The sequence below is a fragment of the Hirundo rustica genome, chromosome 1 (genome assembly GCF_015227805.2).
Source record: "Hirundo rustica isolate bHirRus1 chromosome 1, bHirRus1.pri.v3, whole genome shotgun sequence".
NCBI lineage: Eukaryota > Metazoa > Chordata > Aves > Passeriformes > Hirundinidae > Hirundo > Hirundo rustica.
The window spans coordinates 93,192,052-93,216,325 of record NC_053450.1 but is presented as its reverse complement, the minus strand read 5'-3'; the positions used below and the strand labels follow the sequence as shown (position 1 = coordinate 93,216,325).

The window sequence follows — 24,274 nt, the reverse complement described above, 5'->3', positions numbered from 1 at the left end:
TGCCTGTCACTGCACAGTAGGAGCATCACTGCAATAATTTTAAAATGTAAGAACATTCTTCCCTTTTTTCCCTAACTTTTGAAGAGGAAAAAGTAAAACCTATTCCTGTTGCCTAAGAAAAACAAGTTAAGTTTCTGCTATTGCTGACTCATAAGCATGGCAAGAATACAAAAGTACCATGATTAAGCAAAGGTGAGTGAGTTTTTTCCTCCTCATATCGCAATTATCTTTGGAAATTATCTTATCAGTGTTATAAACCAAGGTTCTGCTGAACTGCATGCAAATAGAACTACAGAGTTCCAGTGGGGGATATGTAAAGAAGGCTTTATTGAGGTGAGGAAATGAAATATTTTTTCCTCAAATATAGTATAGTGTAAATAAAATTAATTTATAGCAAAAGCCAAATCTCTTTTTTGTTTGTTTGTTTCCATTTCTTTATTCACCAACTGACGCTTGTTCATGCTGTGTGTTTTCCTGTTAGTTTTTGTTTTGATTTGGTTGCTAAGTTTGAAAACTAGGAAATGTAGGCTTTTTTGGGTTTTGTTATTTGTTTGTTTAATTTGAGGGGGCAACCCCTCAAATTCTTTTAGAGCATGACTTTTTTGAAAGGTACCGATGATTTCCAAATATGTTAGTTTAGTAGTGGTTGAGATGTTTGGCTTGTGCCAAGTCCTGAGCACTTGTCATCTCCAAGTTACTTGTTTTCAATAGTATCTGAAGCTGAGTGCCTAAAATTAGACATGCTCCAAGGTTCAGCTTTCAGAGATACTTGCTGTAGATGTAAGGTGCTTATAACAGGCATAACTAAACAGCTGGGGTTATGTTCTTCTCTTTTTGCATGGTTCATGATCCAAAACAAATGATCATGAAGCAAGTATGCTGCAAATTCTCAGCAGAAATAAGGAAGGAGAAAAGAAGCCACCACAGGATATTGTCACTGTACACATTTTGTTGCTGTCTTCTCTTCTTGACACAGTTCTGAAGGGATTAAAAATATGTCTGAAGCCAACGTAAATGAAGGTTAGATAAGCATGTCATATATTGAAAAGCACAGAGCAATAATTTTCCTTTTAAACTGTAGAACAATAAGAAGGACTACTATTTTGTGGTTGTGAAAGTGAGTATTTGGAGCTGGCAGTTAACAGAGGTTTGCTGATTCTACATGGTCACTGTAATAGCAAAGGAATTAAATTAAGATAACTGTGCTTGAGTTGAAAAAAGAAAAAAAGCACCAAAAATGCAGCACATACACAGCTCTTTGGAAGTCGGCTAAAAATGAAGAAAATAGCTATCTAGAAAATCTGCTGGCCAGCAGAATCAAGTGCCTTGGGGAAAATGTGTGAGTCAGCAAGCTGCTGGAAAATATAAAGTTTTCATTGTTTTTGGAAGCAAAAAGAGGGAGTTTTACTATCTCTTATGTTTGCAAATATAATTGTCTAAATATAAACTGATTTTCCCAATTAAATAGCTCTGACTAAAGTTTACTGCCAAAAAATGTGGTTGTGCATATATTTCCTACCCTCGTGCCATGCTTCTTTATTTTCCCCTGTGAAAAACCTCTCTATTGTGCATCTGGTGGAGCTGATGAAAACTAATTCTAAAGAGAAAAAAATTCTGCAGATTCACTGAGCATCTTCCCTGGCCCTTACTGCTGGCTTCCCAAAGGTTTTGTTTGTTCTGCCCATGAAAGGTAGCTGGGAATACTTTCTGTACCTCTTTCCCCAAATTCTGTTGACTGCATTATTGGAGAGGGTATGGTCTCCCTTTATTTTGCTAGGCTGGACTATAAGACAGCAACATAGATCTTCACCCTTCCATGCTGATGTACCCTGATATTATGTTTTTAGGCTTGTCTGAAGGCATTTGCTTTGTTCTTCATTCTGTCTGCAAGTGCTGTTCCTGTGTATTTCCAAGACAGAAAAACTGCTTCGACAAGGAAGGGGACAGGAAGAAGTGAGATTTGTAGCACCTGCTGGGGGAAGCAGGAAACCGAGTGTGTGTGACTACACCCATTGTGTGGGAGCATTGTTACCATAAAACTCTTCCACACATATCTAGCAGTAGATGTGTTAATTTGCCTTTCTCCCGACTGGCACCATTTTTTTTGTTTGGTTGTTTGGTTTTAGGTTTGTGTTTCATTTTGCTTTGTTTTATCCCAGTTCTGTTACAGGCTCTTGAAATTAGTATAGAATAGTAGCTTCTGGAACACAATATCTTTTGTGTAAAGACAAATGATGTCTTTAAGGGTTAAACCAAAAATTGAAGCATGAGCATCTACAGGTCATTTTTGAAAATTTCATTTCTAAAGGAAATCCAGTTTCACAATCCAGGGATTTCTTTTTGCTTCTGGTAAAGTTAGTGCGTGTAGTATAAATACTGTTTATAAGTCTGCACTGTGCATTTCTTCATCTAAACTTACTTATCTAGAGTACTTTTATAGTAAAAGTACCTGTTTTAGAGTTATGTTTCAGGATTTGATGAATTGCAACCTAGAATTTCCTTTTTTTCCCCATTGAAATGAAAAGAAATTTAGATAGGCTAGCTCTGGTATCGAGTTGAGCATTAGGACAGATAAAATCTATCCTTTTCTCTAGCAAAGTCCATGCATAAACTTTTTAAGCATGTCCCAATATATTAATTTTCACAGTGCCCTTGTTTTAAGTTACTATGAACATGACTGAGAATTTAAATACAGGATGTTCCAGATTTTCTCTGTTTAAGGGCCTAATAAAGTGTTACATAATACCGTTGCGATGTCTGAAAAGTTTAGTCTTTGATCAAACCACTAATTCCAAGGATAATGTGTTTAAATTTAGCACAGTGCTGACAGTTTCTACAGTGGGGGAAAAAAACAACTTTCTTTTGGCTTAGAATAACCTGTCAAGTAGGCTCTTTTTCCCCCTTACTGATATTTGTTTCTTTCTGTTGCATGCACTTACTGGAATATCACTGGGATTATGAGAACAAAACTGCTCTGTTTGTATAGGTTTGTATTTTTAAAGAGCACTGATATTTTTCTATAGAGAAGGAATCTATGCACAACCAAGGAGGGTAGATGGTACAAGATGCCATCTTTCTTACCAGAATTACTTGATCCAAGTGACTCTTTGTGAGGAAGCAAAGCTGGTAGTTCTGGTATTGGGTTTTTTTGCTTGTTAATTTTATTGGGATTTTTTTCTTGGTGTGTCAAAATTCTTTTTTGCATGATAACACTCCTCTTTTCCTTTTTCTCATTAAAATACCCTCTATGCTCTGACCTGCTGGCTGTGGTTCTGCTTTTAGACATGTCTGACATGTAATATTGTGCAATACTCCACCTGCACAGAGGTATGTCAAATTATGCTTTTTAAGTATTTTTTGGAGTTAAAGGTACTGTAATTAGCGTGCTGCCTCACTGCTGAACAGTCTGAAGGAACAAGACCGATCTTCTAATAACCTAAAGGCATTCTGGTTTAAAAGAACCACCAGAATGACTAAAGGCTCCAGATTTTTTGATTTTGCTCCTGTTCCTATTACAGGTAAGAATTAGAGCCTACTATTTAGATACAAGGGAATTTCGTCATTTGGCATCACTCTCAGAGTGAGCAGTAATTAATGAGGTACAGGTAGTGGCAGAACATTGCTGCACATAAATGATCATTGCTTAAACATCTGTTCAACATACAGAGTCATTACAGCTCAATGTGAGAGCTGTTGACAGTGAGCTAAAGCTGGTATTAGATCAGGTCCACATATTAAATTTGTTAAAGGTAAGTGTATGGGAATGTGACTTAGCATTATGATGCAGATTTGACTTCTCATGTTTCTTTCAACTTAAAAGTTTTTCTTTTAAAATTTTTGATGACTCAGGGTTTAGTCTTTAACTATATTTTGTGCCCTACTAGTGATTATTCTGCTAGTGGTTTCATAGAGGTAATCCAGAAAGAACATCTGTTTCAATTTTACAGTCTAAATCATGGAAGGATATTTGACCCTGTAAGTAGGGAAAACAGAATTTACCCAGGAAAACAGCACAACAAGCCAAAATACTGTCAGTTTTATATATTCTACCTCACCAACTCCATTTTCTGCATGCAACTACACACAAAATGCCAAAGCTGTGACAACTTAGTGCAGCTTCTGAAGAGGACAATAATCTTAAATTAGTCATGCATATACGCTTTTCTCTCCCTGTCTCTCCCATGAGAGAAATTCTACTTTCAAGACTTTGCTTCTGTCCCCTCAAAATCTTCCTTAGGACTCCTACAACACAAAGCCAGAGAAATAAGTTTTTTCTGTATAGTACTGGAGATGTGACATGTCAGCAGTGGAATCAGTATTTCCCTCTCTGATCCGTGCTGATTGCAGTCCACAGTGCCTGGCTATGAACAGAAAATGCAGGATCCTGCAGGTGACAGTCAGGTCTGCTTCCTTTACAAATGTCTCTTTGCGCTGGCTCTCTGTGCACTGAGTTCTGAGTGAAGCGATTCCACTGTGGGCAGTAAGGGGAACTGCATGGATGATGTAACACAAATCCTTTTCTTTCATGGAAGCCTAAGTCAGAATTCTAGCAGTGGGAAACTTGACGTGATCTCTGTGGTACTGCCCTTCTTTTTGGAGGTGCTTGTCCCCTCCCTGTGTAGAGCTAAGTGATCTCTGTAGAGAATATTTGTCCTTATAGTTCATAAAAATAGTCTGGAAAATCAAAATATTTTGAGAAACTTCAGCAAGTATCAGATATCTTTGAGATCTGATTAAAGACTATTCCATCTCTCATTCTTAACACGCCCCTTTCTAAATATCACACTTTTGATGTTACAAAATGCTGTAAGAACAGCAGGTCTGTTTTTCAACATCAAAGTAGAAATGTCTCCAGCAAACTGAACTTAAACATGCTGTTTGCCAGGTGTCTTTGGTTATATGTGCAAAATAATCTTTTAAACAGGGAAAACAAATTACTGCATTTCTGTAGTTCTTGCTTTATTCTTTGTGAGAAAGGCATCACCCTGCAAGATGGGACTGATCTCTGGCAGAGTGGAATGCTTTATTATGGTATCCCCTTTCCAAAATACTACCCAAGCACTGTTCTACTCCACAGACAGTGGTTTGAACTGAGGAGTTGCTAATGCTGTTAGTAGTTTCTGCTAGCAAGGTTCTTTATGCTTTTCCAAATACTGAAAACAGCTCTTTGGTCATCCATGGTAAGCCTGTGGATAGAGGAGAAAAGTCTAATTACCAGATAAAAACCTTGTAGCAGTCTCCTAAAGCAGTGCTCAGAAGCTCATTGGTACATGGCAACAAATACAGAGTATCTTGACCATGAGCTGTAACTTCACGTTTATAATGACCCACCATGAGAGGCCTTTGCTCTTGCACTTCTGTTCAGCAGATGAAATGCGGTTTTAAAGCTTTATTCTCTCATTTGGCTGGAAAGTCCAAGGCCTGGAATAAAAGTAGAGGTATCTTCTGCCATATCTATAACCTGACTGCGTCATCTGCTACATGTTGATATGGATATGGATATCCTGGCTGGGAATATTCTGACAGCCTGGATGTGCTCAAACATACTTGTACCTCAATGAATGTATGTGAATGTGCAACATGCCTGGTTTTTGTACGAAGATTGTGTGCTCTTGAGGATACACCAGCACCTTGTCATCCAACAAGGGGCAAGTTAGCAGTGTGACTGCTTGTAGTGATTGTCAGTTAACAGCATTAATAGGAAGTTCACTTACAGAGGACAATCTGGATTGGTAATGGACTTAATTGCCATTTAGAGTTCGGAGAGAACTGTGTGGTCAATTTGTTATATCCTCCTAGATTTTTGAAAAGTGAGATCAGATTTTCTGCAAGTCTAAGGGAGGAAAAATGTTGTAGAGGAAAAACAAAGTACTTTTGTGGTCAAAACAGAATGTGGGATGTTTCCTTCCAATACTTAACTGTAAGGAAAAGGTTAAAACCACTAAAATAAGAGGCTATGTGTTTGTACTTAACTATGTCTTCCTCGAGTGTGATCTAGTAACTCTCAAATGTATATTGCCACTTTTTTAAACAGAAAGATTTGCAGATACAAGGTTTATAGGGTGAGCAGAAATGAAACTTCACCTTCAACTAGAAAAAGCAGTGACCAAGACTCTTTGTAATGATTTGGTTTAAAGGTGTATAGACAGGTTTTGTCTCCTCTCATATTTTCTGTTTCCCATCTCAAGAATTTCTTGCTAGGAAAAGCACTTTGTCTCTTCTCCTTTTAAGATTTTTGAGGGTTCCTTTTAGTAATATTTCAGTGCACCAAGCAACACATTCACCCCTCTCTTTGCAAATCCTCTATGGCTCCATGGCTTTCCTGTTATAGGGATTTGACAAGTTACTGCTTTTTTTTTTTTTTTTTCCTTTTTTTCTTTTTTTTCTTTTTCTTTTCTTTTCTTTTCTTTTCTTTTCTTTTCTTTTCTTTTCGTTTATTTTACTTTTATTTTCTTTTCTTGTTATTTTCTTTTCTTTTCTTTTCTTTTCTTTTCTTTTCTTTTTCTTTCTTTTTCTTTTCTTTTCTTTTCTTTTCTTTTCTTATCTTTTCTTTTTCTTTTCTTTTTCTTTCCTTTTTCTTTTCTTTTTTCTTTTCTTTTCTTTTCTTTTCTTTTCTTTTCTTTTCTTTTCTTTTCTTTTCTTTTCTTTTGTTTTCTTTTGTTTTCTGTTCTTTTCTTTTCTTTTGTTTTCTTTTCTTTTCTTTCTTCTTCCCCAGCCTTCACCATGGAGCCAGTTTGCTCCCAGAACGTGATAATTGTTGCTATTTGGTGTTATTGACATCAGGCTCATGTCCTCCAAAGGGTGAGATTTTTAGATGCACCTATTTAACTCCAGGTATTTGGGACCTTTATTTTGTGATTTGCCATCTGGCATTTGCCCTTAGGAGTGCCCACTTGCAGATGGTTAATTGGATCAAATTATATACTGAGCAAAAAAATTTATGGATTTCCTGTGAGAGTGGTTAGGAAGCTGAAGAGGTGACTTTCCTATGTAAAAGGCCCTGCCCGTTGATGGAGATGACTGAAAAGGTGGTTCCAAACCCCTAGGCATTAGTGCTTCCCCTTCGTACAGTACCGGTCCAATGTTTGCCAAGTTTCACCCTGTTAAGAATGGGAGAACATTCAGAGGCTCAAGACAAATGGAACTGACCTTTTATGTACTTTGAGGGCTTGGATTATAGCATAATCCAATAGGGGGATCTTGAAACCACTGTGGTTGTTCTTGCAGCAATATCATGGGTGCTTGGTGGGCTGGTTTGGCCTGGTTGCTAACTTTGTGTAAAACTCAGATTTGCAATCTAAACATCACTGATGAGTTATTGCTACTACAGAATTTGAAAAAATAAAGGGAGGAACTACAGGTTATTTTTTTCCTTTGTTGTTCATACTTGCTCTGGATCCATCCAGCCTTTTAAAGATGAGACTAATAAAGAATTAAAGGATTCATTAACCAGACAACAATAACGATCGACTTGGTTGCGCTGGAGCTGTTCCAAATTTTCTCTCTCTCCAAAAGTGTGGATATCTTGTTTCTGTATTGCAAGGCTGTCTCCAGCTGGCTGTGACTCAGATACAAATCTTCCAGATGTCGTTGCAGAATACTGTGATGAGACTGCCTTTCTGTCTTCCAGTGTTTAATCATGGAAAATGAAAGGAACATACTGTCTTCTTTTGGCAGCATATCATGTGCGCCGATTCCTAATTTTATTACATCTTATTCTCTAGAGCATGGAAGAAAGTGACTGTAAAGAGCAAAGGTGTTTCCTTTCTACTAGCAAAGTTGAAACCAGATGTGCAAAATTTTGGTGGCAATACCAAACAGATGTGACTAGTTAAAAACACAGGTCAAATGACTTGCAATGCTGAAAAAAGGTCAATTTGCATATAATTTTTATTTCCATGTTATTTCTGCCTGGACACCATTCACCAGTGTTCAGAAGCCCTGAATTTTCTGTTTATAAAGTGTTTTTAGCAACAGTGGAAATAACCAAAAGGGAATAGTATGAATCCTTTTCTCTTTGGAAAGGAAGGAAAGTGTGACTTAGTTCACTTGTGATGCAGCACAACATTTCTTAAATTCTTAGAATCTGTTTACTTGGATGCCTTATGTATGTAGAATGAAGAATAATACTAATGTGAAATGGAATGCAGTAAAGTCACTGTCAGATGAACTGTCAGCCTTTGTGTGTATGCATGTGAACCATGCATGTGCTTAAAATGGTACATAGAAATAACTACACAGAGGTGGTTTTATGCAGATCTACTGTGTCCTTCTATTCCTGTGTGTAGAACAGAACAAATCTGCTCTATTGCCAGATTACTGCTTGCTGAGTGCACCAGGTTTGTGATGTTTGGATGCTCTGCAACCAAACCCTTTTAAACCAAAAAGTGACTGAAACTTAAGGTGTTGTTTTGACCTGGTACGAGGCTTTGCACCGATCCTTGTAAAAAGAGCGCAGAGTCTTGGTTAATTGTCTTGGTTAATTTGCACAGCAAAATGAAGGTGCGATAGCATGGTTGGTAGCTCAAAGGCAACAGCACATGTACATATGCGAGGCTGCTGAGCTGTCCTTCGCTGGATGTTAGCTTGTGATGAAGTCACTGCTGCTTTTTTGCTGCTGCTGCCGCTGTCATTCCCTGCCTTAGCTGTTTAAATAGTGTTACAAGTGTGTCTGCTCTGGGATCTTGCACTTTCCTTTTGTCGTGTGTGTGAACCTCTGGGATTCCAGCATCCCTAACATCTCGAACTAGGCACATAAGAGCCGGATGAAAGTAAAAACCAAATGCCTGCTTGTTGTGATGGCTTTTACTGGTGTGAAGCTTCTTTGAGTGGTGCTGCACAGAGGCAGGTATTGTCTTTCAAACAATCAGCCACCACAGTTTCTGTGAGTCTTTGCCCTTTCCTTCTTTACACCAGATCAGAGAAGCTCTGCATGCCACAGAGTCGAGCTGCACTGCATGTGCCAGTGCGACCCTAAGCTGGAGCAGGACTGGGGGGATTAAAGTTCACTGAATTGTCACTGATGAATTAGCAACCATCAGTCTTGGGAACTTGCTTGGAAAGGATGCAACCAGAGCAGCCCTGTAGGGGCTTCAGCTGTTTCTGCTGCACCTCTGGCTCTGGAAGGGTGGGAACAAAGTGTTAGCGTTTTGAATGTAACTCTATGGTAACAAACAAGTTGAGGACTTCTACTATAGCATCTGGGTTCTGTGAGACCAGTGCAATTTTGTTATTTTACTCTATAGATCTTGTACTAAAAATGAGGATTACTTGCGTTGGTTATAATTCTGTGATACTATTTGTTATAAATGCTGGTTGCTTGCATGAGCAAGAAATGAATTGATATTGTCTCTGCTCCAAAGAACACATAAGTATTTAAATTATTGAATTATTCTGTTGCATTACTGCCTGCATTGCTGAAATAAAGCAACTGCACCAATGAAACCAACAAACATTTAATGAAAGAATTTGCATGAACAGCTAACACCATGTTGGATGTAGTCCACCAGAATAAAAGCACTTTGGGGCTATAGTACCTTGTTAAACACATTGTAAATGTTTTTGACAAGAATCCTGGCAGAATTCAACCACCCCTGGACAGCCAGCATGTCAGAGCATTTCCAAGTGAGATGTATTATCCTGTCCTAGACTGATAGCTTCAGATAATCCTCTAATCCAAGTGATTGCTTAAATGTTGAAGCCCATTCAGTTTTGCTTGGTCTGGGATGACTTGCTGCTGGAGAGCTCAAGGTGAATCTAAAAAAAAAAAAAAAAAAAAAAAAAAAAAAAAAAAAAAAAAAAAAGAGAGAGAGAGAGATTAAAAAAAATGGACTGCCACACTGTGACTGAATAAAATTTACCTCCATCTGTCTAGGGTCTAGGCTGGACTAAGTATGTTGTATCCCAGTGGTGTATTTGCTCTGTTAGAGTCAGCACCTGGGCTTGGACTTTGATCTGTTTTTCCTCCAGCTTCTGGGATTTTTGCTGCGGCTGTCAAAGAGAAAGTGACTTGAAGAAGGCAGCATGATGTCAATTTTGCTCTGGAGGACACTGAAGTTTTTGCTTGTCCTTGTGTCTGATGAGAGTAGCCTCTGTTCCTGTACTGTTTGCCCTCTGCGTGTCTTGTGCTCCCACTGCCATCACTACCTCCTTGCAGCAAAGCCAGACTGATTTTCACATGCAGTAGCCAAGGAACATTTGAGAAGCATATTCCTTTAGGTGCCTGCTTGATGGTAGAGCATAGTTGTTTTCTTTGCACTCAAACGACAAAGAAAAGGGGAGCTGGAAGTTCTGTGTGGAAGATGCTGTGGAGTGGAGGAATTCAGCTAAGGCGGCTGCCCTCTTCTCACTGCTAGTGAACAATGTCTCATCAGGATTGTTGATTTTTCCCTTGTATTGGGGTGGGGGAAAGTCAGGTATTGGGATAATATTTGAGTCCCAGGCTGCTTCCTGGGCCCTGCCTCTCACCAAGAGGACTGAGAAGAGGAAAGATGTGCCCTGCACCTGGGCCAGGCTGGCAGCGAAGCAGAGCCTTCCTTCCAGGAGAGTGAGAACCACCAGAGCCCCACCTGTACCCTGGGGTAGCTGGAGCCTGAGCTTCCTCCTCTGCCTCAGGGTGGCTGTGTGCTTGTTTATCTCTTCTGTCACTGGCCAAGAAAAGTTACCACATGAGATTACAAGTGAAAATGCTGAGAAGCCAAAGATTAATAACTCACTATTTCCCCCCTTTTCCTACCTCTGCTCTTAATTGTTCTGAGAACAGAGAGAATCCTTCCCCTCCTCCTCCAAGAATCAAAACAGTTTTTTGTTTTGCTTGTCTTTTACAGATCAATTTTGTAGCCTGTCAACTGTTTGCACTTTTGGCTGCATTTTGGTTTCGTATTTACTTGAGTCCCAGTCATGCCAGCTCCGCTGTTCGCCATGCATTTGCCACCCTCTTTGGAATATACTTTGCTGTCTTCTGCTTTGGGTGGTGAGTATTTAGTCACCATATAGACAAGGCCTGGTGTTAAAAAATAATTTTAAACTTCATATCAGCTTTTCTGGATTACATATTTTTAATCTGAAGGCTCTTAATGCTACCTTAAAAATATATGTCTTAACCATTCCAAACCCTCAAAGTGAAATGATTCATGAAAGTATTTTTAAGTGAAGTCTTTAATTTAATTTGTGATGTTTGTTCTGGAAGTTAAGGCCACACCAGTCTGCTGTGAAGATTACCTTTTCTGGAAAAGATGTATCCAACTTGAATATGCACTTTGAGCCAGGTTACTCTTTCAGTTAAACATAAGGATAATATCTTTTTAATAAGTATCACTCTGTGTTGGATAGTCAGGCTATAAAGATGCCATGTGGTAATCCAGGTTTACTGGTACCCTGATATGATGTCACACTCATGTCATTTGCACAGAAAAATATTCTTTTGTTCTGACCTGCCAGCACTTCCAGGTAACATAGAAATTATCTAAATACTCACTTTGTTGTCTTCAAGGTATTCCATTCATCTTTTTGTCCTGGTGATGATGAACTATGGTATTATGAATATGGCAAGTGTTCCCAACATCCACAGGTGAGCTGATGTGGCTGCAAGTCTGCAGCTGCCCCTCTGATAACTTCTCTGCTTATAGGGAGAATCATGAAGCATTTTTAGAACCATTTTCTCTTCTTTCCTCCTTTTCTTTCCCAGTTACTTGCAGGAGCTTTGTTCATGGAGTTTCAGAAGCAGCTGTAATCTCAATTTGTAGGTTTTTTTCGGTTGATGTATTGCATTTTCCTGTGAATTTCCTGGCCTCAAACTTTGACATTTTCAGGCACAATAATTTATGGAGAAACCTTTGACATCTTAAACATAATGAAGTCATGTTCTCCTTGGTCTTGTACTCTTTCAGATTGCATTTAATAATCCTTTTTAATGTGTTTTCCCATTGCTGTTTGGCCTTTATGTGTTTTCCACTTATTCTTGAGTTAGGTTGTTCAAATAAGGTCACTGAGGCAGCTTAGCTTAGTGATCCACAAAATGAGGTCTTGCTTTTGGTACTGGGCTTTGTGAAGAAGTAGAAAATACTGGAACTGTTATTGCTTAAAGTAGAAGCTTATGGTTTGGGTGTGTGACAGGTGTTTTCTGTCTCTGCACTGTCTGGTTGTTTCTGTAGCTGCTGCTGAATGGTCAGAATCCACATAAATCTGGACTGGGGAACAGAAACCGTTTTTTCATGTGCCTTCAAGCCCAGGGGTGTCTGAGAATCTGGTGGTCAGATAATCCTCTTGCTTTCCTTCTTTTCCTGAAGAGACCCCTCTCTAATATCTAAATGGGAACACTTCTTATGATTTTTCTAATATTATTTAGAAGTGTGAGCTGTAAAAAAATCCTGTCTACAGCAGCTACTAACATTTTGCACCAGCAAGACAGGGTATTAAGGAGGTATTTTTTCCACCCTCTCACAGAGTGCAAAGCCCAGAAGTCTAGAAGTAATTAATAATGTCATAAAAAAAAAAAAAAAAAAAAAAAAAAAAAAAAAAAAAAAAAAAGGCAATTGGACAATGTTTGTTAAAGAAATGCCATCCAGAGACCAAAATAAAGAGATGTTAAAAGAACTGTATTATGGTTTCCTGGTCATTGTCCCTGCCTGTCACTTGTGGGAAATGCAGGAGTTAGTGACTGTAGATCAGAGGAACCAAGTCTAAAAAGGAATCATCCAATAGTTGCTTACATCTTCCTAGACAAATTGGGGTGGTGACAAGGAAAAGGACACAGCATGAACAGGAAACCTCCTCACTCTTCCTCTTTAGCCAATTAGCCACAGCGGCTAATAGCAAAATAGCTTTATACTGAAACACAAATCAAGCCAGTTCATATAATGTCACCCACTGCTGCAAGACAGTCATATGTTGATTTCAGTTAATGTGAAATGGCAATCCAATGTGCTGGAAAACCTCAGGAGTTCTGAGGGAGGATTGGGTTAGGACTTTTCTATCCTATTCTACTAGCCACAGCAGTGTGACTCAAAGTGCATTCACATTGTTAATTTTGGCAAAATAATAATGTATTCAAACAAGTTGAGAGGATAAGCTTGAACAATGCCACTTTAAGGTCTGGAACTGTTCATAGAGGGGAACAGATCCTTCAGAGTGGGGCTTCAAGGCTTGGTTCTTTATTCCCCCAGAAAAACACAGTGGAAGAGAACAAATTAAATAAACTGCATAATTTAACTTTCATACTCTTTTCCCTGGTTATTTTTTGCTAGTTTGCTCTCTGGTGAAGCCGCTAGCCTTCAAGGCCTATAAATGGACAAATTAATCCAGCAGCAGAAATGCTCCCAGCTGCAGCAGCAGTTCAGTGTGTCTCTCCCTGCTTGCCCCCATTTCAATCTAAGTGCTTTATACCTCAGCATGGAGGCTTATTTTAGATCCTTCATCCTGTCTCTCACTGTTACATGTCTGAGCTGGGTGACTTGCCTTTGTATGGATGCTTGCCATTCTCTGATGATGAAAGGGAAATCCAAGGACCTTGCTGAGGCAGGACTGGATGCCTGACCCAGATAAAAGATGATAAATTCTACTCTGAATCTCCTGAAGAATCTATCACATCCATTCAGTCTGCATTTCATCCAGCTGTTTGCTTTGGGCCACATGACCCGCAGGTTGCCTTGTGATCCATCACTGTCACTCACACAGCAGTTTATTAGCCCCTGGGGAGGAAAAACTCATTTCTTTTAAAACCAGTCATAATTTGACAAAGGCCTGGCTCTTTTTCAGTTGTCTGCTGACTGATCCTCTTGTCTGATTTCACCTTTAGTTCTCTCCTGTGGTGGATGCTCTCATGAATCTGGGAGGGGAACCCTTCTTGGCAATGTGTGTTTACCAGCCTTTCGAGGCTCAGGCCTACCAGGATATGCCATCTCCTTCTGTAGTCTGATGGTCTTTGCCTCTGTCCCGGTTTGGAAAGACAGGTGTCTTCTAAAGAAGGCAGGAACCTCCCTTGAAATGGAGAAAGTAGACCTCCTCCCTCTGAATTATTGTAATTTTGAAATTAAGGGGCTCTCAGGCAAAGATATGGGAATAGAAATAACAGTTCTTTACTAGGAAAATTAAAATAAATAGGTAGTAATACAAAAAAAAACCCCAACCAAACAACAACAAAAAAAAACCACTGACAGAGTCAGAATACAACCTGACACCCTGTTGGTCAGGGTATTGGGAGCAGTCCAATCAAGTCCTCCTGGAGTGACAGATGTGGTTCTGTTGGAGTAGAGACGATCCTGTAGAAGGGTGTAGTTTTCCTCTGAAGGTCCATGGGTGGTGAGATGGCTCCAGTCTTCCTCTGGGAATCCAGTGGAAAACAGGGTGCCTTGGTGTTCTGACTCTCAGATTTTTATCCAGGTAGGGATGCTTGGCTTCTCCCCCTGTGTGGAGCATCTCCCAATGGGATGATGTAATTGTATCAGTCACGTAGTGAGACTCAATGGCCCATTAACAGAAGAGATCCCCCTGCAGGGAGGATGGGCCACGGAAGAGATAAAGAACCCTGCCCCACCTGGTTTTAACAGATGGTAATAGAATACACACTTTTGATTACATCTTGCACTGCAACCTAAGACAGCCTCTTCTCCCCTACATGGATAATCTATGCTATGCAGGACACCGGTAAACCTGATCCTGGCCTGTCCATGTGCTGCCACAGCCTTTCAGTCAGGTGTCCCAGCTCTCTATTGCACTGTGTAATTTGCTTCATGTATCGGTCTGTCTCCAAACATCCATCTGCCTCTCTCCTCCCCAATATCCTCTTTCTTGCTCATGTAAATACAGTGAGAAGTTACTTGTATGAAAGACTGCATCTGTCCATGCAAGCACTGCAACATTTCCAGCCTTCAGACCATTCAGCTGTTAGATAGAATCATGCTGCTGCCCTGCCCAACAGAAGTGTGCAATCATGTTGAAACACGGAGTGAATTTGTCACATCCTACCTAAGGAACGCTTCTTCAGTCAGACCTTCAGTCAGATAAGTGATCTCATAGGTCATTTCCAATCTATCTATGATTTTTCTGGCTGAAAAAATTAGGCTATGTGCCATCATCTGCCTTATATAAAATCACAAGAGAGAGAATACTTTAAACTTGAAATATTTTAGTCTTTGCTAGATCTGAGGAAGAGTTGTAAGTAAAGAACATTTACAGACAAAAAACGCAGTGGATAACTTCAGTAACTGACATAGAGTATTATCTGGTTTCAAATACTTAAGTTGGATAGAAATTTCAAAATAATATGTGAAGATGGAAGCTTTGAAAATTGAATTGTGCAACTTGAATTGATCCTATTTCTTCTTCCATTTTTTCCCTACCCCCAGAATGAGGAGACACCTCTGTAAGGTTTCAGCTGGGTATACAGAACTATTAGTTCCCTTTGAGAATTTCTTCCAGGTCTTGTAGCATAGCTTCAGACTTTTTAACAATCTGATTTGAAAAAATCAAAACAAGCCCAACTCAATTTGAGTGATTCTAGTTCTTGTTGGTACTTGTGTTGGTAACTATGTGTCCTGTGTGTTATGTTTTTAGGTACTCCTTTGTCGTAGCTATGGGATACCTCACATTGTGCCACATAAGCCGAATATACATATTTCATTATGGTATCCTCACTACAGATTTTTCCGGGTGAGTGAGTCTGAAAACTGATTCCTGTGTCAATCAATATTAGTTGATTTCAGTGAGAATAATTTTTATTTTATCTGTGGAGCACCTGCAATTTTGTTTCCCTTAAGCTTTTTCTGAGGCTTTTGTTGCAATCTTTGGGGTTTGTTTTGTTTTGGGTGGGAGTTTTTTTGTTTGCTTGGTTGGGTTTTGTTTTTTAAAAAAGGAATAAGCACTGTATGATTTTTTCACTGACTCACTGTTTCTACTGTTTTCTTACTAGAAGCTGTGTAGTTGAGAAGGTAGAGCTTAGTTAGCTAGCTAGGTTTCCCTGCAGGGCAGACTGGGAGGATAAGTTGGGCAGTCTCTCCCTGGAGCTGTAGGAGTGACTTACCTGGCTGGTGCTCTGCTCCCTGGTGGTCTGCCCTGAGAGATGGGGTGGGCTGCTCTCCTTCCAACTTCCTAAGCACAGCTGTCAGCTCTGTCTCTCCTTTCCCCCATTCTGATTTATCTTGAAGCCCCAGCTGGGAAGGTGTTTCCCAGCCCAGGCACTCCAGGGTGTGAGGCCAGGCTTTGGGCAGGTCTGAGTTGCTGTTGGAGCTGGGTGAGTAACGCAGGCAGAGACAAGAGATCAGCTTGGGTTGTCAGCATTGGTTCTCTCATGCAGCCAGCTTGTGGCTGCTGCTTAAATAGCACAACTTTTTGTAGGCTGTGTTATTTGTGAAATGGTTTTCATACATACTGCAGTCTCTGATTTCACTCAGAGAAGCAGCAGAGGATGCTTTGCAAAGATAGAGACAACTAACCCTGTGTGCTTTGTTTGTGAGAGGAAGGTATGCTTTTGCATGATTTAAATTACCAGTGGGCTAATCTGTATTCCACTTGTTTAATTGAATGTCTGAAGACAGATTAATTAGTAACATACCATGACAAATTTCTGTAAACTCACAGTAAGTTTTACACGACTCTTCCAAGTCTCTTTCATCTTACAAGCACAGAGTAGGAGAATGAAGGTTACTGTCGTCTTTGTGCATGTGTCTCTCTCTTTGAGGTGGTGGGTTTCAGCATTTAATTAAACTTCAGGTGGTGGAGGGGAAGTTTCTCTCAAGCTCCTGAGGTTTTTTTATTAAGGAAGCTGCAGAAATGGGAACTTATATGTTTAAAGAAATTTAGTTCTGTCATTTTTTCTGCAGTTCTTTTAATACACAAAAACATGTCCTCAAAGAGCATGACATACCAAGGAGCCAATAAATGGGATTAGAATGCTATAGCTCAGTGTGTGTAAGAGAGACAGAGAGAGAAATGTGAGAGATCATGCTTTTCTGAATAGTGTGTTCAGAAATGCACTGTGAGGCATATTAGCTCACTCCCTCTGAATACATTTAACAAAGATCCAGCTGAGACTGGGGGTGAAAGAAGAGGAATGGTGATTTTTTGTTATAGACTAAGTAGTATTCTCTGCTCCCTTGATGAAAAAGTTACTGCTCTTACTTAATGATGAGCTTGAGGTGATTGTGAAAAAATAATGCTTGAACTTACTCTGTTGTTTGATTTTGACTTGTGCTTCAAGATACTCACCAATTCCTAAACGTCAGTCAAAAATAAAACTACCAAGTAGTAAACAAGTGGAAAATGTACTATAGATATGAACTTAATCTTCATGTTATAATTTAAAAGCTAAGAATAAATAAAAATGCTGTAGTAATATCAATTAAAAACTTGCAATCCAAAGTGTTGAAACCCAGATCACCCTCATAAGTCTGTCTTAAAACTTGCTTTCTTCCAGCTGTAAATATGTGCCCATTGCAGCCTTTTGCACATACCTGAACAGATGTGATGACCCAGAGAGACAAAATATACTCCCTGGACACAGTTTTACCATGTATGAGCAGCAACTGAACCTCCTCTTACTCATTCTCCCATACTTGATGGTTCCTCATCTGTTGCATGTGGTAATAGGGAATCATTAGGACAGGGCCTGGCTGAGAGGGTGGCATTAAAATTCTCCCTCATGGTTTCAAAAATGAGTGAGACAAAACCATGGAGCTGTGCTCATCTCCCTCCAGCCTCCCACCTATTTGGGTGAATGTGGCTGGGGATATATACTGGGAAGGCAAGACACTGGATTCGGGGGAATCTTTAAGATGCAAAACCCCCCTGTCATCTGCTGACTTGTGTTTGAGGTTTCAGTATCCCATAAGTCTGGTGATATCTGGTTGCAAGGAGGAAGTTTTAATCCACATCAAATAGGCACATAACGAGTTCTATTGCCATTAGCTTTCCAACGTCAGTTCCCTGAAGTGATGAGCCAGATGATCATTGAGTGTTTCCCAGCAGCAGTGCTGAAAGCCAGCATCCCTAATTTGCTCTCTTGACCTGCCTTGTGCACTTAAAAACTTGCACACAAAACCCTTTTGAAGTGTGCTTGCAAATAAATTTTTGGTGCATTTTGAGTAATAGTTGGTTGTGCTATTTGTTTGGAGCCCTCCCATTTTGAGAACAGAGCTTGTAAAATGCAGGTAGAGATGGGAAGAACAAGGTAACTTTTGAGTCATATCTTAAACAAACTGGAAAATGAAAGATCAAGCTGTTTCCAGGTTACAAAATAAGAAGTAAGGGACTTCTTACCTGCTGGTGACTAGGTAATTCTTAACTCTTGCAAAGGGAAGGTCTGGTCATTCAGTCCCATGGTCAGAACTGTAGTCAAGCTGCTTGCAGCTCTTTCTTGATTTAAGAGTTTTTCATGTATTGCATAGTACTTAAGGAAAAAAATCATGGTTTTTTTTAAACTACTGCCACATTTTAAGAAAAACAATTTCCAGTTTGGTGCACTTCAATTTTAATAACTTTTTTTTTAAAAAAAGTGTGTATATTTTGTCAAATTTCTTTCACTTATATTATTTCTCAAATACGTGGTGATATAATTTAGGAATTTTCTCTTTACTACTTCCTCAGAAATCCTGGGTTTTTTTGAACACTAATTGTACAGTATCCTGAATCCTCTGCTTCCCCCTTAATTCAAATCAGTCTTAGAGAGAAACATAGAAACATGCATGTTTTATTTTGCTTGGTTTGCCATGACATTTGTACATTGTACCTCTAAAAACTATATCCTAACACTCTCTTTCTCTTATTTCTTCTTCTTTATGCTAAGAGGATTATGCTGGTAAGTTGCCTGCCTATATGACTTCATAAAAACAGTAATAAAATCATACGGTTTTTGGTTTTTTCCCTTTGTATCACAGGCTCAGATTGAGTATAGCAATATGATAGGTTTAAGGAAAGTTAGTTTAAAATAAGGACTCTTAATTCTGATTTTTAGAAAGTAGTAATATATAGGATTTCAGTCTAGCAAGCTTCATGACCAAGTGCCAGTTCCATATGATCATCCACATAAAATTCAGAAAGCATGGAACTCGCATCTGCTTCAATCCTTTGCTTGATTAGGGCCTTAGAACTTTTTAGTTTCCTCTTTGAATTCTTGCAGTGTCTGAGCAAAATTTCCTAATACTGCAGGTTATTCAGTGAAATGTCAGAGAATGATTTTGCATGTGGGAGTTTCTTTCATATATGTCTAGTGGCTGAGAGAGCTGGGGTTGTTTAAGCCTGGAGAACGGGAGGGGCCTTATCACTCTTTACAACTGCTTGAAAGGAGGTTGTAGCAAGGATGGGGTAAATCACTTCTCCCACATAACAAGTGAGAGACAAGAGGAAATGGCCTCATGTTAGGCCAGGAGAGGTTTTGATTGGATTTTAGGAAAAGTTTATTCATGGAAAGCGTTTCCAAGCATTCAAACAGGCTGACTAGGGAAGTGGTAGAGTCATCATCCCTGGAAGTGTTCCAAAAAGATGCAGTTATGGCACGTGGGGACATGATTTAATGGTGAACATGGCAGGGCCGGGTTAACAGTTGGACTCAATAATCCTAGAGGCCTTTTCTAGTCTTAATGATTCTATGATTCTTGCTGCCATTCCTTACAGAAGAGAAACTCAGTTTGTGAAGATCACCACACACACTGGCACAGTTTTCAATCTTCTGTTGGTCGTAGAGAGACCATAGCTGAAGTATCTGGGAGACTTGAGCAGTTTTCCTCCCTACATGTGTCAAACCTGTAGCTCTTACACAAGTGCTTTGGTGGACATCACTCTCCAGACACCCCCTTTGTGTTCATCCTATCCCAAATGCAGACCAGCAGCACCATTCTCAGCAAACCTCTTAGAAAGGGATGATCGTTGAGACAGCCCTCAAAAAGCCATATATATAAGCAGATGCTTCCGTAACAAGTATCACTTCCGGCAGTGAATTTTTTGCTGGGTGGTTAGTGCTTTGTTGCTGTTTTTTTCCTCTCTCAGTAGGTTTTAGTTTCAACCACAAGAGGAAGGAATAAAACTTCAGCAGCCATTTTTCACAAAGGAAACACATTTGCTGATGAAAGCAAAGATAGATGTACTCCGTTACCGTGTTAAAACACAGAGCAGAAATGTTGTCTGGTCCTGCAAGTTCAGTTGGTTATTTTTATTCTCTTGTCTTCTAAATGTATGACATGCAGTACACTGCTGCAGTGCGAGTTCCAGCAGCACTGGGTAACCTTGGTGTGCAGCTGGCCCCCAGAGGCAGAGCAGCAGCACAGGTGCAGGGTGAGTAAGGGCGGGGGTGTCAGTCTGTTCTCCATGCCTGTTCGCCGCTTTGCTGCTCAGCTGGATGCTTGTCTGCTGGAAACAGCCCTGAGACCACATACCATCAGATATACGGAGCCCTGCAAGAACTGCAGTGTGGGAACTCGGCAGAATTCAAGCAGGCAATCCCTACTAGAGAACTCCATCCATCTAGTATATCCCTGCACACTTCTCCAGAAGTAAACACTCTGTTAAGTGAAATGCTCCTACCATGAAGGTTTAAAAAAATACTGCTTGGGAGCTTTGATTCGCACTCACACAAAAAAAAGGCAGCACATCACATGAAGGGAACTATAAGTTGCTTTGGAGGTGGCAAGTGTGTTTAGTGAAGTGTTTTTCTTCTGATGTACTTCAGTACTTCTTCCTTTTACTGTTGAAAGCAAAATTATGAGCTCACTGCCAGCTTGACCAACCCCTTGTCAGCAATGGTTACTGTCACAGCAGGGTGTGACTGTGTGAATGTCTTGTCGTAGCTTCAGTGCTGCAGAGGTATCACTGAAATAAATGTTTGCAGTTTTGGAGTCTTGTCTGCTATGAGCCTTTTGACTCCACCTCCTCTCTTAGTGAAATCAGGTCAGTGGAAACTATTTCTAGCAAGCGTGTGCCAGACTTCTCCTCAGGATTACCTAAGGTCAAGCAGACTGTGCTTGGAAAACATCTTTTCTCTCATAAGCATCAAAGCTTGCTCAGCACAGAAGCCAGCCTGTGATGCGATGAGGACCCTCACAGCAGTCTACAAACAAAACATTTACTTCCACTGGCCTGTGCTTCTGGCAAATTTATTGCATTGGGGCAAGTGGTATTTAAAAATTATGTAAACCGATATGTTTTCATTCAGAAGGTTTATTTAGGGGAGTAAACCCCTCTATTGAGCATTCTCTGTAAAGGGTTGCATCTTAGTCTTGTGTTATTTTCAAGGCATCTAACATGAGGTAAACAAAAACCCAAAGCTGTCTTTACCTTACGTTAGATGCCTTGAGAAATAAATTATTCCTGGGTCAATTTCTTGATTTTTTTTTTTTTAATTAAAAGTTGGCCACTATGGTTTGTGTGTTGGAAGTACTGCGCAGCTACAACATAAGATTACACTCATAGCCAATATATAAAACATGGGAAGGGAAATCACACCACACATAAATCAGATCCTGTATTTCTGTGGTAGTTTGTAACTATAGTGCTTAATAGGACAGGTGGAGACGGTGTGGAATCACCACTCAGCATGTGGCTGCAAAGCAATTGGTAGGTGTTCAAATGTGATCGATTGCAAGTTGTTTAGGCTTCTAGATGTGTTTTATTTCAAATGCTTCCTTTCTAGGGATAAGTCTTTGTTCTTCATCTGTAAGTACAAGTGTAGTTGGTAGAGTTTCTTTTTAAATTCAACCTAATTGCTCCCCTCCAAAAACCTGTGCATCACAAAATTTGAGAGTAAGAAAAGGGATGGGGAGTTTTATAGTTTTGTGAAATTCCCTTCTTATTTTTAGCACTATTGACTTTTTCCAGTAGAATCTAAGGGTTAAAATAGTATCATGTTGGAAACCCTTGACTCTATATGATATGGTGCTGCATTTAATGTATTAATTTACTCAATGTTTTATTGCTGTTTAAAGTTAGAGCTTGCCTGAATGGCTGAAAAGAAAGAGCAATTCAATACTCTGGTATTTCAAAGCTTTAATAATCAAAACTCACATGTTTAGGAATTTGTGATTCTTCCCTCCCCCCTCCCTGCTCTTAAGGGAGGGTTCGGTAATGTCATTATTTTGTTGTGCTCTGCCTTTTCCTGCGGCAAAGACATGGTCCCCCTGAGATCAAGTCAGTGGGGAAGGGGGGGCAGGAGGAGAGGAGGGAGGAAGATGCTCCTTGTTCACCTGAAACATTGCTTACCCTTTGAGTGAAGTGTTGACTGATACCTGACACTGATCACATGAAAGATTTAGTGTGTGTCATGCCATTGCCACTGTACAGCAGGTTTCCATTTTCCTGAGTAGGGTAGAGAAGAGATGGCAGAATCATTTAGGTTGAAAAAGACCTCTGAGATCGTCAAGTCCAACTTATGACCAATCACTACCATATCAACTAGACCATGGCACTGAGTGCCACATCCAGTCATTCCTTAAACACCTCTGGGGACACGCAGGGGACCTCCCTGGGAAGTCCATTCCAATGTCTAATCATTCTTTCTGTGAAAAATTTCCTTGGTTGTCTAACCTAAACCTCCCCTGGTACAACTCAAGTGAAGAGACCGACTCCCACCTGGCTACACCCTCAGGCAGTTGTAGAGAGCAATAAGGTCCCCCCTGAGCCTCTTTCTCCAGGCTAAACAATCCCAGCTCCCTCACTCACTCATCCCTGGACTTGTGCTCAAGACCCTTCCCCAGCTCCATTGCCCTTCTTTGGACATGCTCCAGCCCCTCAATGCCTTCTGAATTGAACTGAATGCAGGACATGAGGTGTGGCCTCACCACAGTCCGAGCAGAGGGGGACAATCACTGCCCTGGTCCTGCTGGCCACACTATTGCTGACACAGGCCAGGATTCAACTGGACTTCTTGGCCACCTGGGCACACGCTGGCTCGTGTTCAGCCAGCTGTTGACCAGCACCCCTATGGGTCCTTTTCAAGCCACTCTGCAAAATATGTATGACATAAAATATGATGATGTCACAAGGGAGAAGAGGAGGTATCTAGTGAACTTTGTGGTTCTCCTTCCCACTTGCCTTGACAGACACGTCACTTTTGTTCTCCCTTATCTCCTCTGGAGCTGGGATTTGAGGGAGGAGGACTGTCCATCTTTTCTGATATAAGTGCAGGAAAGGCTGACTTGCTCTGTTGGCTGACGATGTGCCATCAATGAGGCAATGAATTCCTAATATAGATGAGGAGAACCTCTTTCCTCTGTGTTTATATGTAGCATGACTTCAGTGCGGGCTTTACTCCTGCTGCCCTCAGATTGTTTGCATTTTGGTTCTCTCTGGTTTACCACAGGGGCCTTGTCTAAGACAAGTGTCTAAATTTAGACACTTGAAGTCATACGGTTTTGGCTCAGAGCCGGAGGTCTAGAGTTACCCACTTCAATATTGGCGTGAAGTACTTGCCATAAGAAACATATGCAACAAATTGAAGCAATTTGAAACAAGTGTTAATGTTCCCCCATAAAGCTGAAAAGGTCAAACACTGTCAAAATAAAAATTTGTGTTTATTGCAGTAAAACTGCTTGGTTAAGTGACAGCCTCTGCCTCTCCTAAGGATTAAAAAAATCTGCCTTTTCATATGCTTAAAGGATTAGGATTTATGTATTTTTGAAAGCAAAGCTAAATTTTGTCTGGGATAATCTACTTTGAGAAACAGGATGTTGAAGATAATGGTAAAAAACAGCTTACAAATTGCTTTTCTTGAAAGATTAATTGGAATAAAGTTTAGAGTGACTGACAGTATTGCTGGTAGGTGAAAAGTCATTGTTGAATTTGTCCATTCCATCGCTACTATCAGTGGTCTAGGTGACCCAAGAAGAGCTGCTGTACAAACCCCTCTGTTGCAGTTATATTCAAGTTCTGTGTGTATTTAAGCCTATTCTGAATTTTTTGTACAAACTTCTTTTTATTGGCATTTCAAGTAGGGACTTCTGAAATTATAAAAGTGGTTTCTGATTAAGTAATTGGCTGATATTGCATATTCTGGTTTTGGGTAGAAAATGAAAATTACCCACACAGAAGTACTTGTGGACTCTTGAAAAATATCAACCATATTAAGTGTTAAAAAAAAAAAAAAAAATCACTTAGAATGAAATAATGTCTTTTGCCGCTATTTGTGTGTTTACCATGCTCAGCCTACAAATTATCTGTTCGATTTACATTAGTGGGATAATCAGGTTGTAAACAGTTTATCTTAGCCACTGGGTTTACATTTGGTTGTAACCAGTAGGTCACTTTGGTTAAGGATGATCCAGAATATCTTGAAAATCTCTGTAGAACCTAAGTA

At 39.9% G+C, this 24,274-nt stretch overlaps 1 protein-coding gene across 2 annotated transcripts in view; it reads left to right on the top strand.

Moving 5' to 3' along the window:
* MBOAT1 (membrane bound O-acyltransferase domain containing 1) overlaps positions 1-24,274 on the top strand; it is a 56,656-nt gene that overhangs the window by 11,737 nt on the left and 20,645 nt on the right. For both annotated transcript variants that reach the window (XR_009208395.1, XM_040080726.2), the window contains exons 2-4: positions 10,827-10,972; positions 11,492-11,569; positions 15,553-15,648. Coding sequence is in view for 1 of the 2 variants with exons in the window: in XM_040080726.2 (XP_039936660.1) it covers positions 10,827-10,972; positions 11,492-11,569; positions 15,553-15,648 (320 nt within the window). In the remaining variant the exon portion in view is untranslated. The remainder of the gene's footprint in view (positions 1-10,826; positions 10,973-11,491; positions 11,570-15,552; positions 15,649-24,274) is intronic.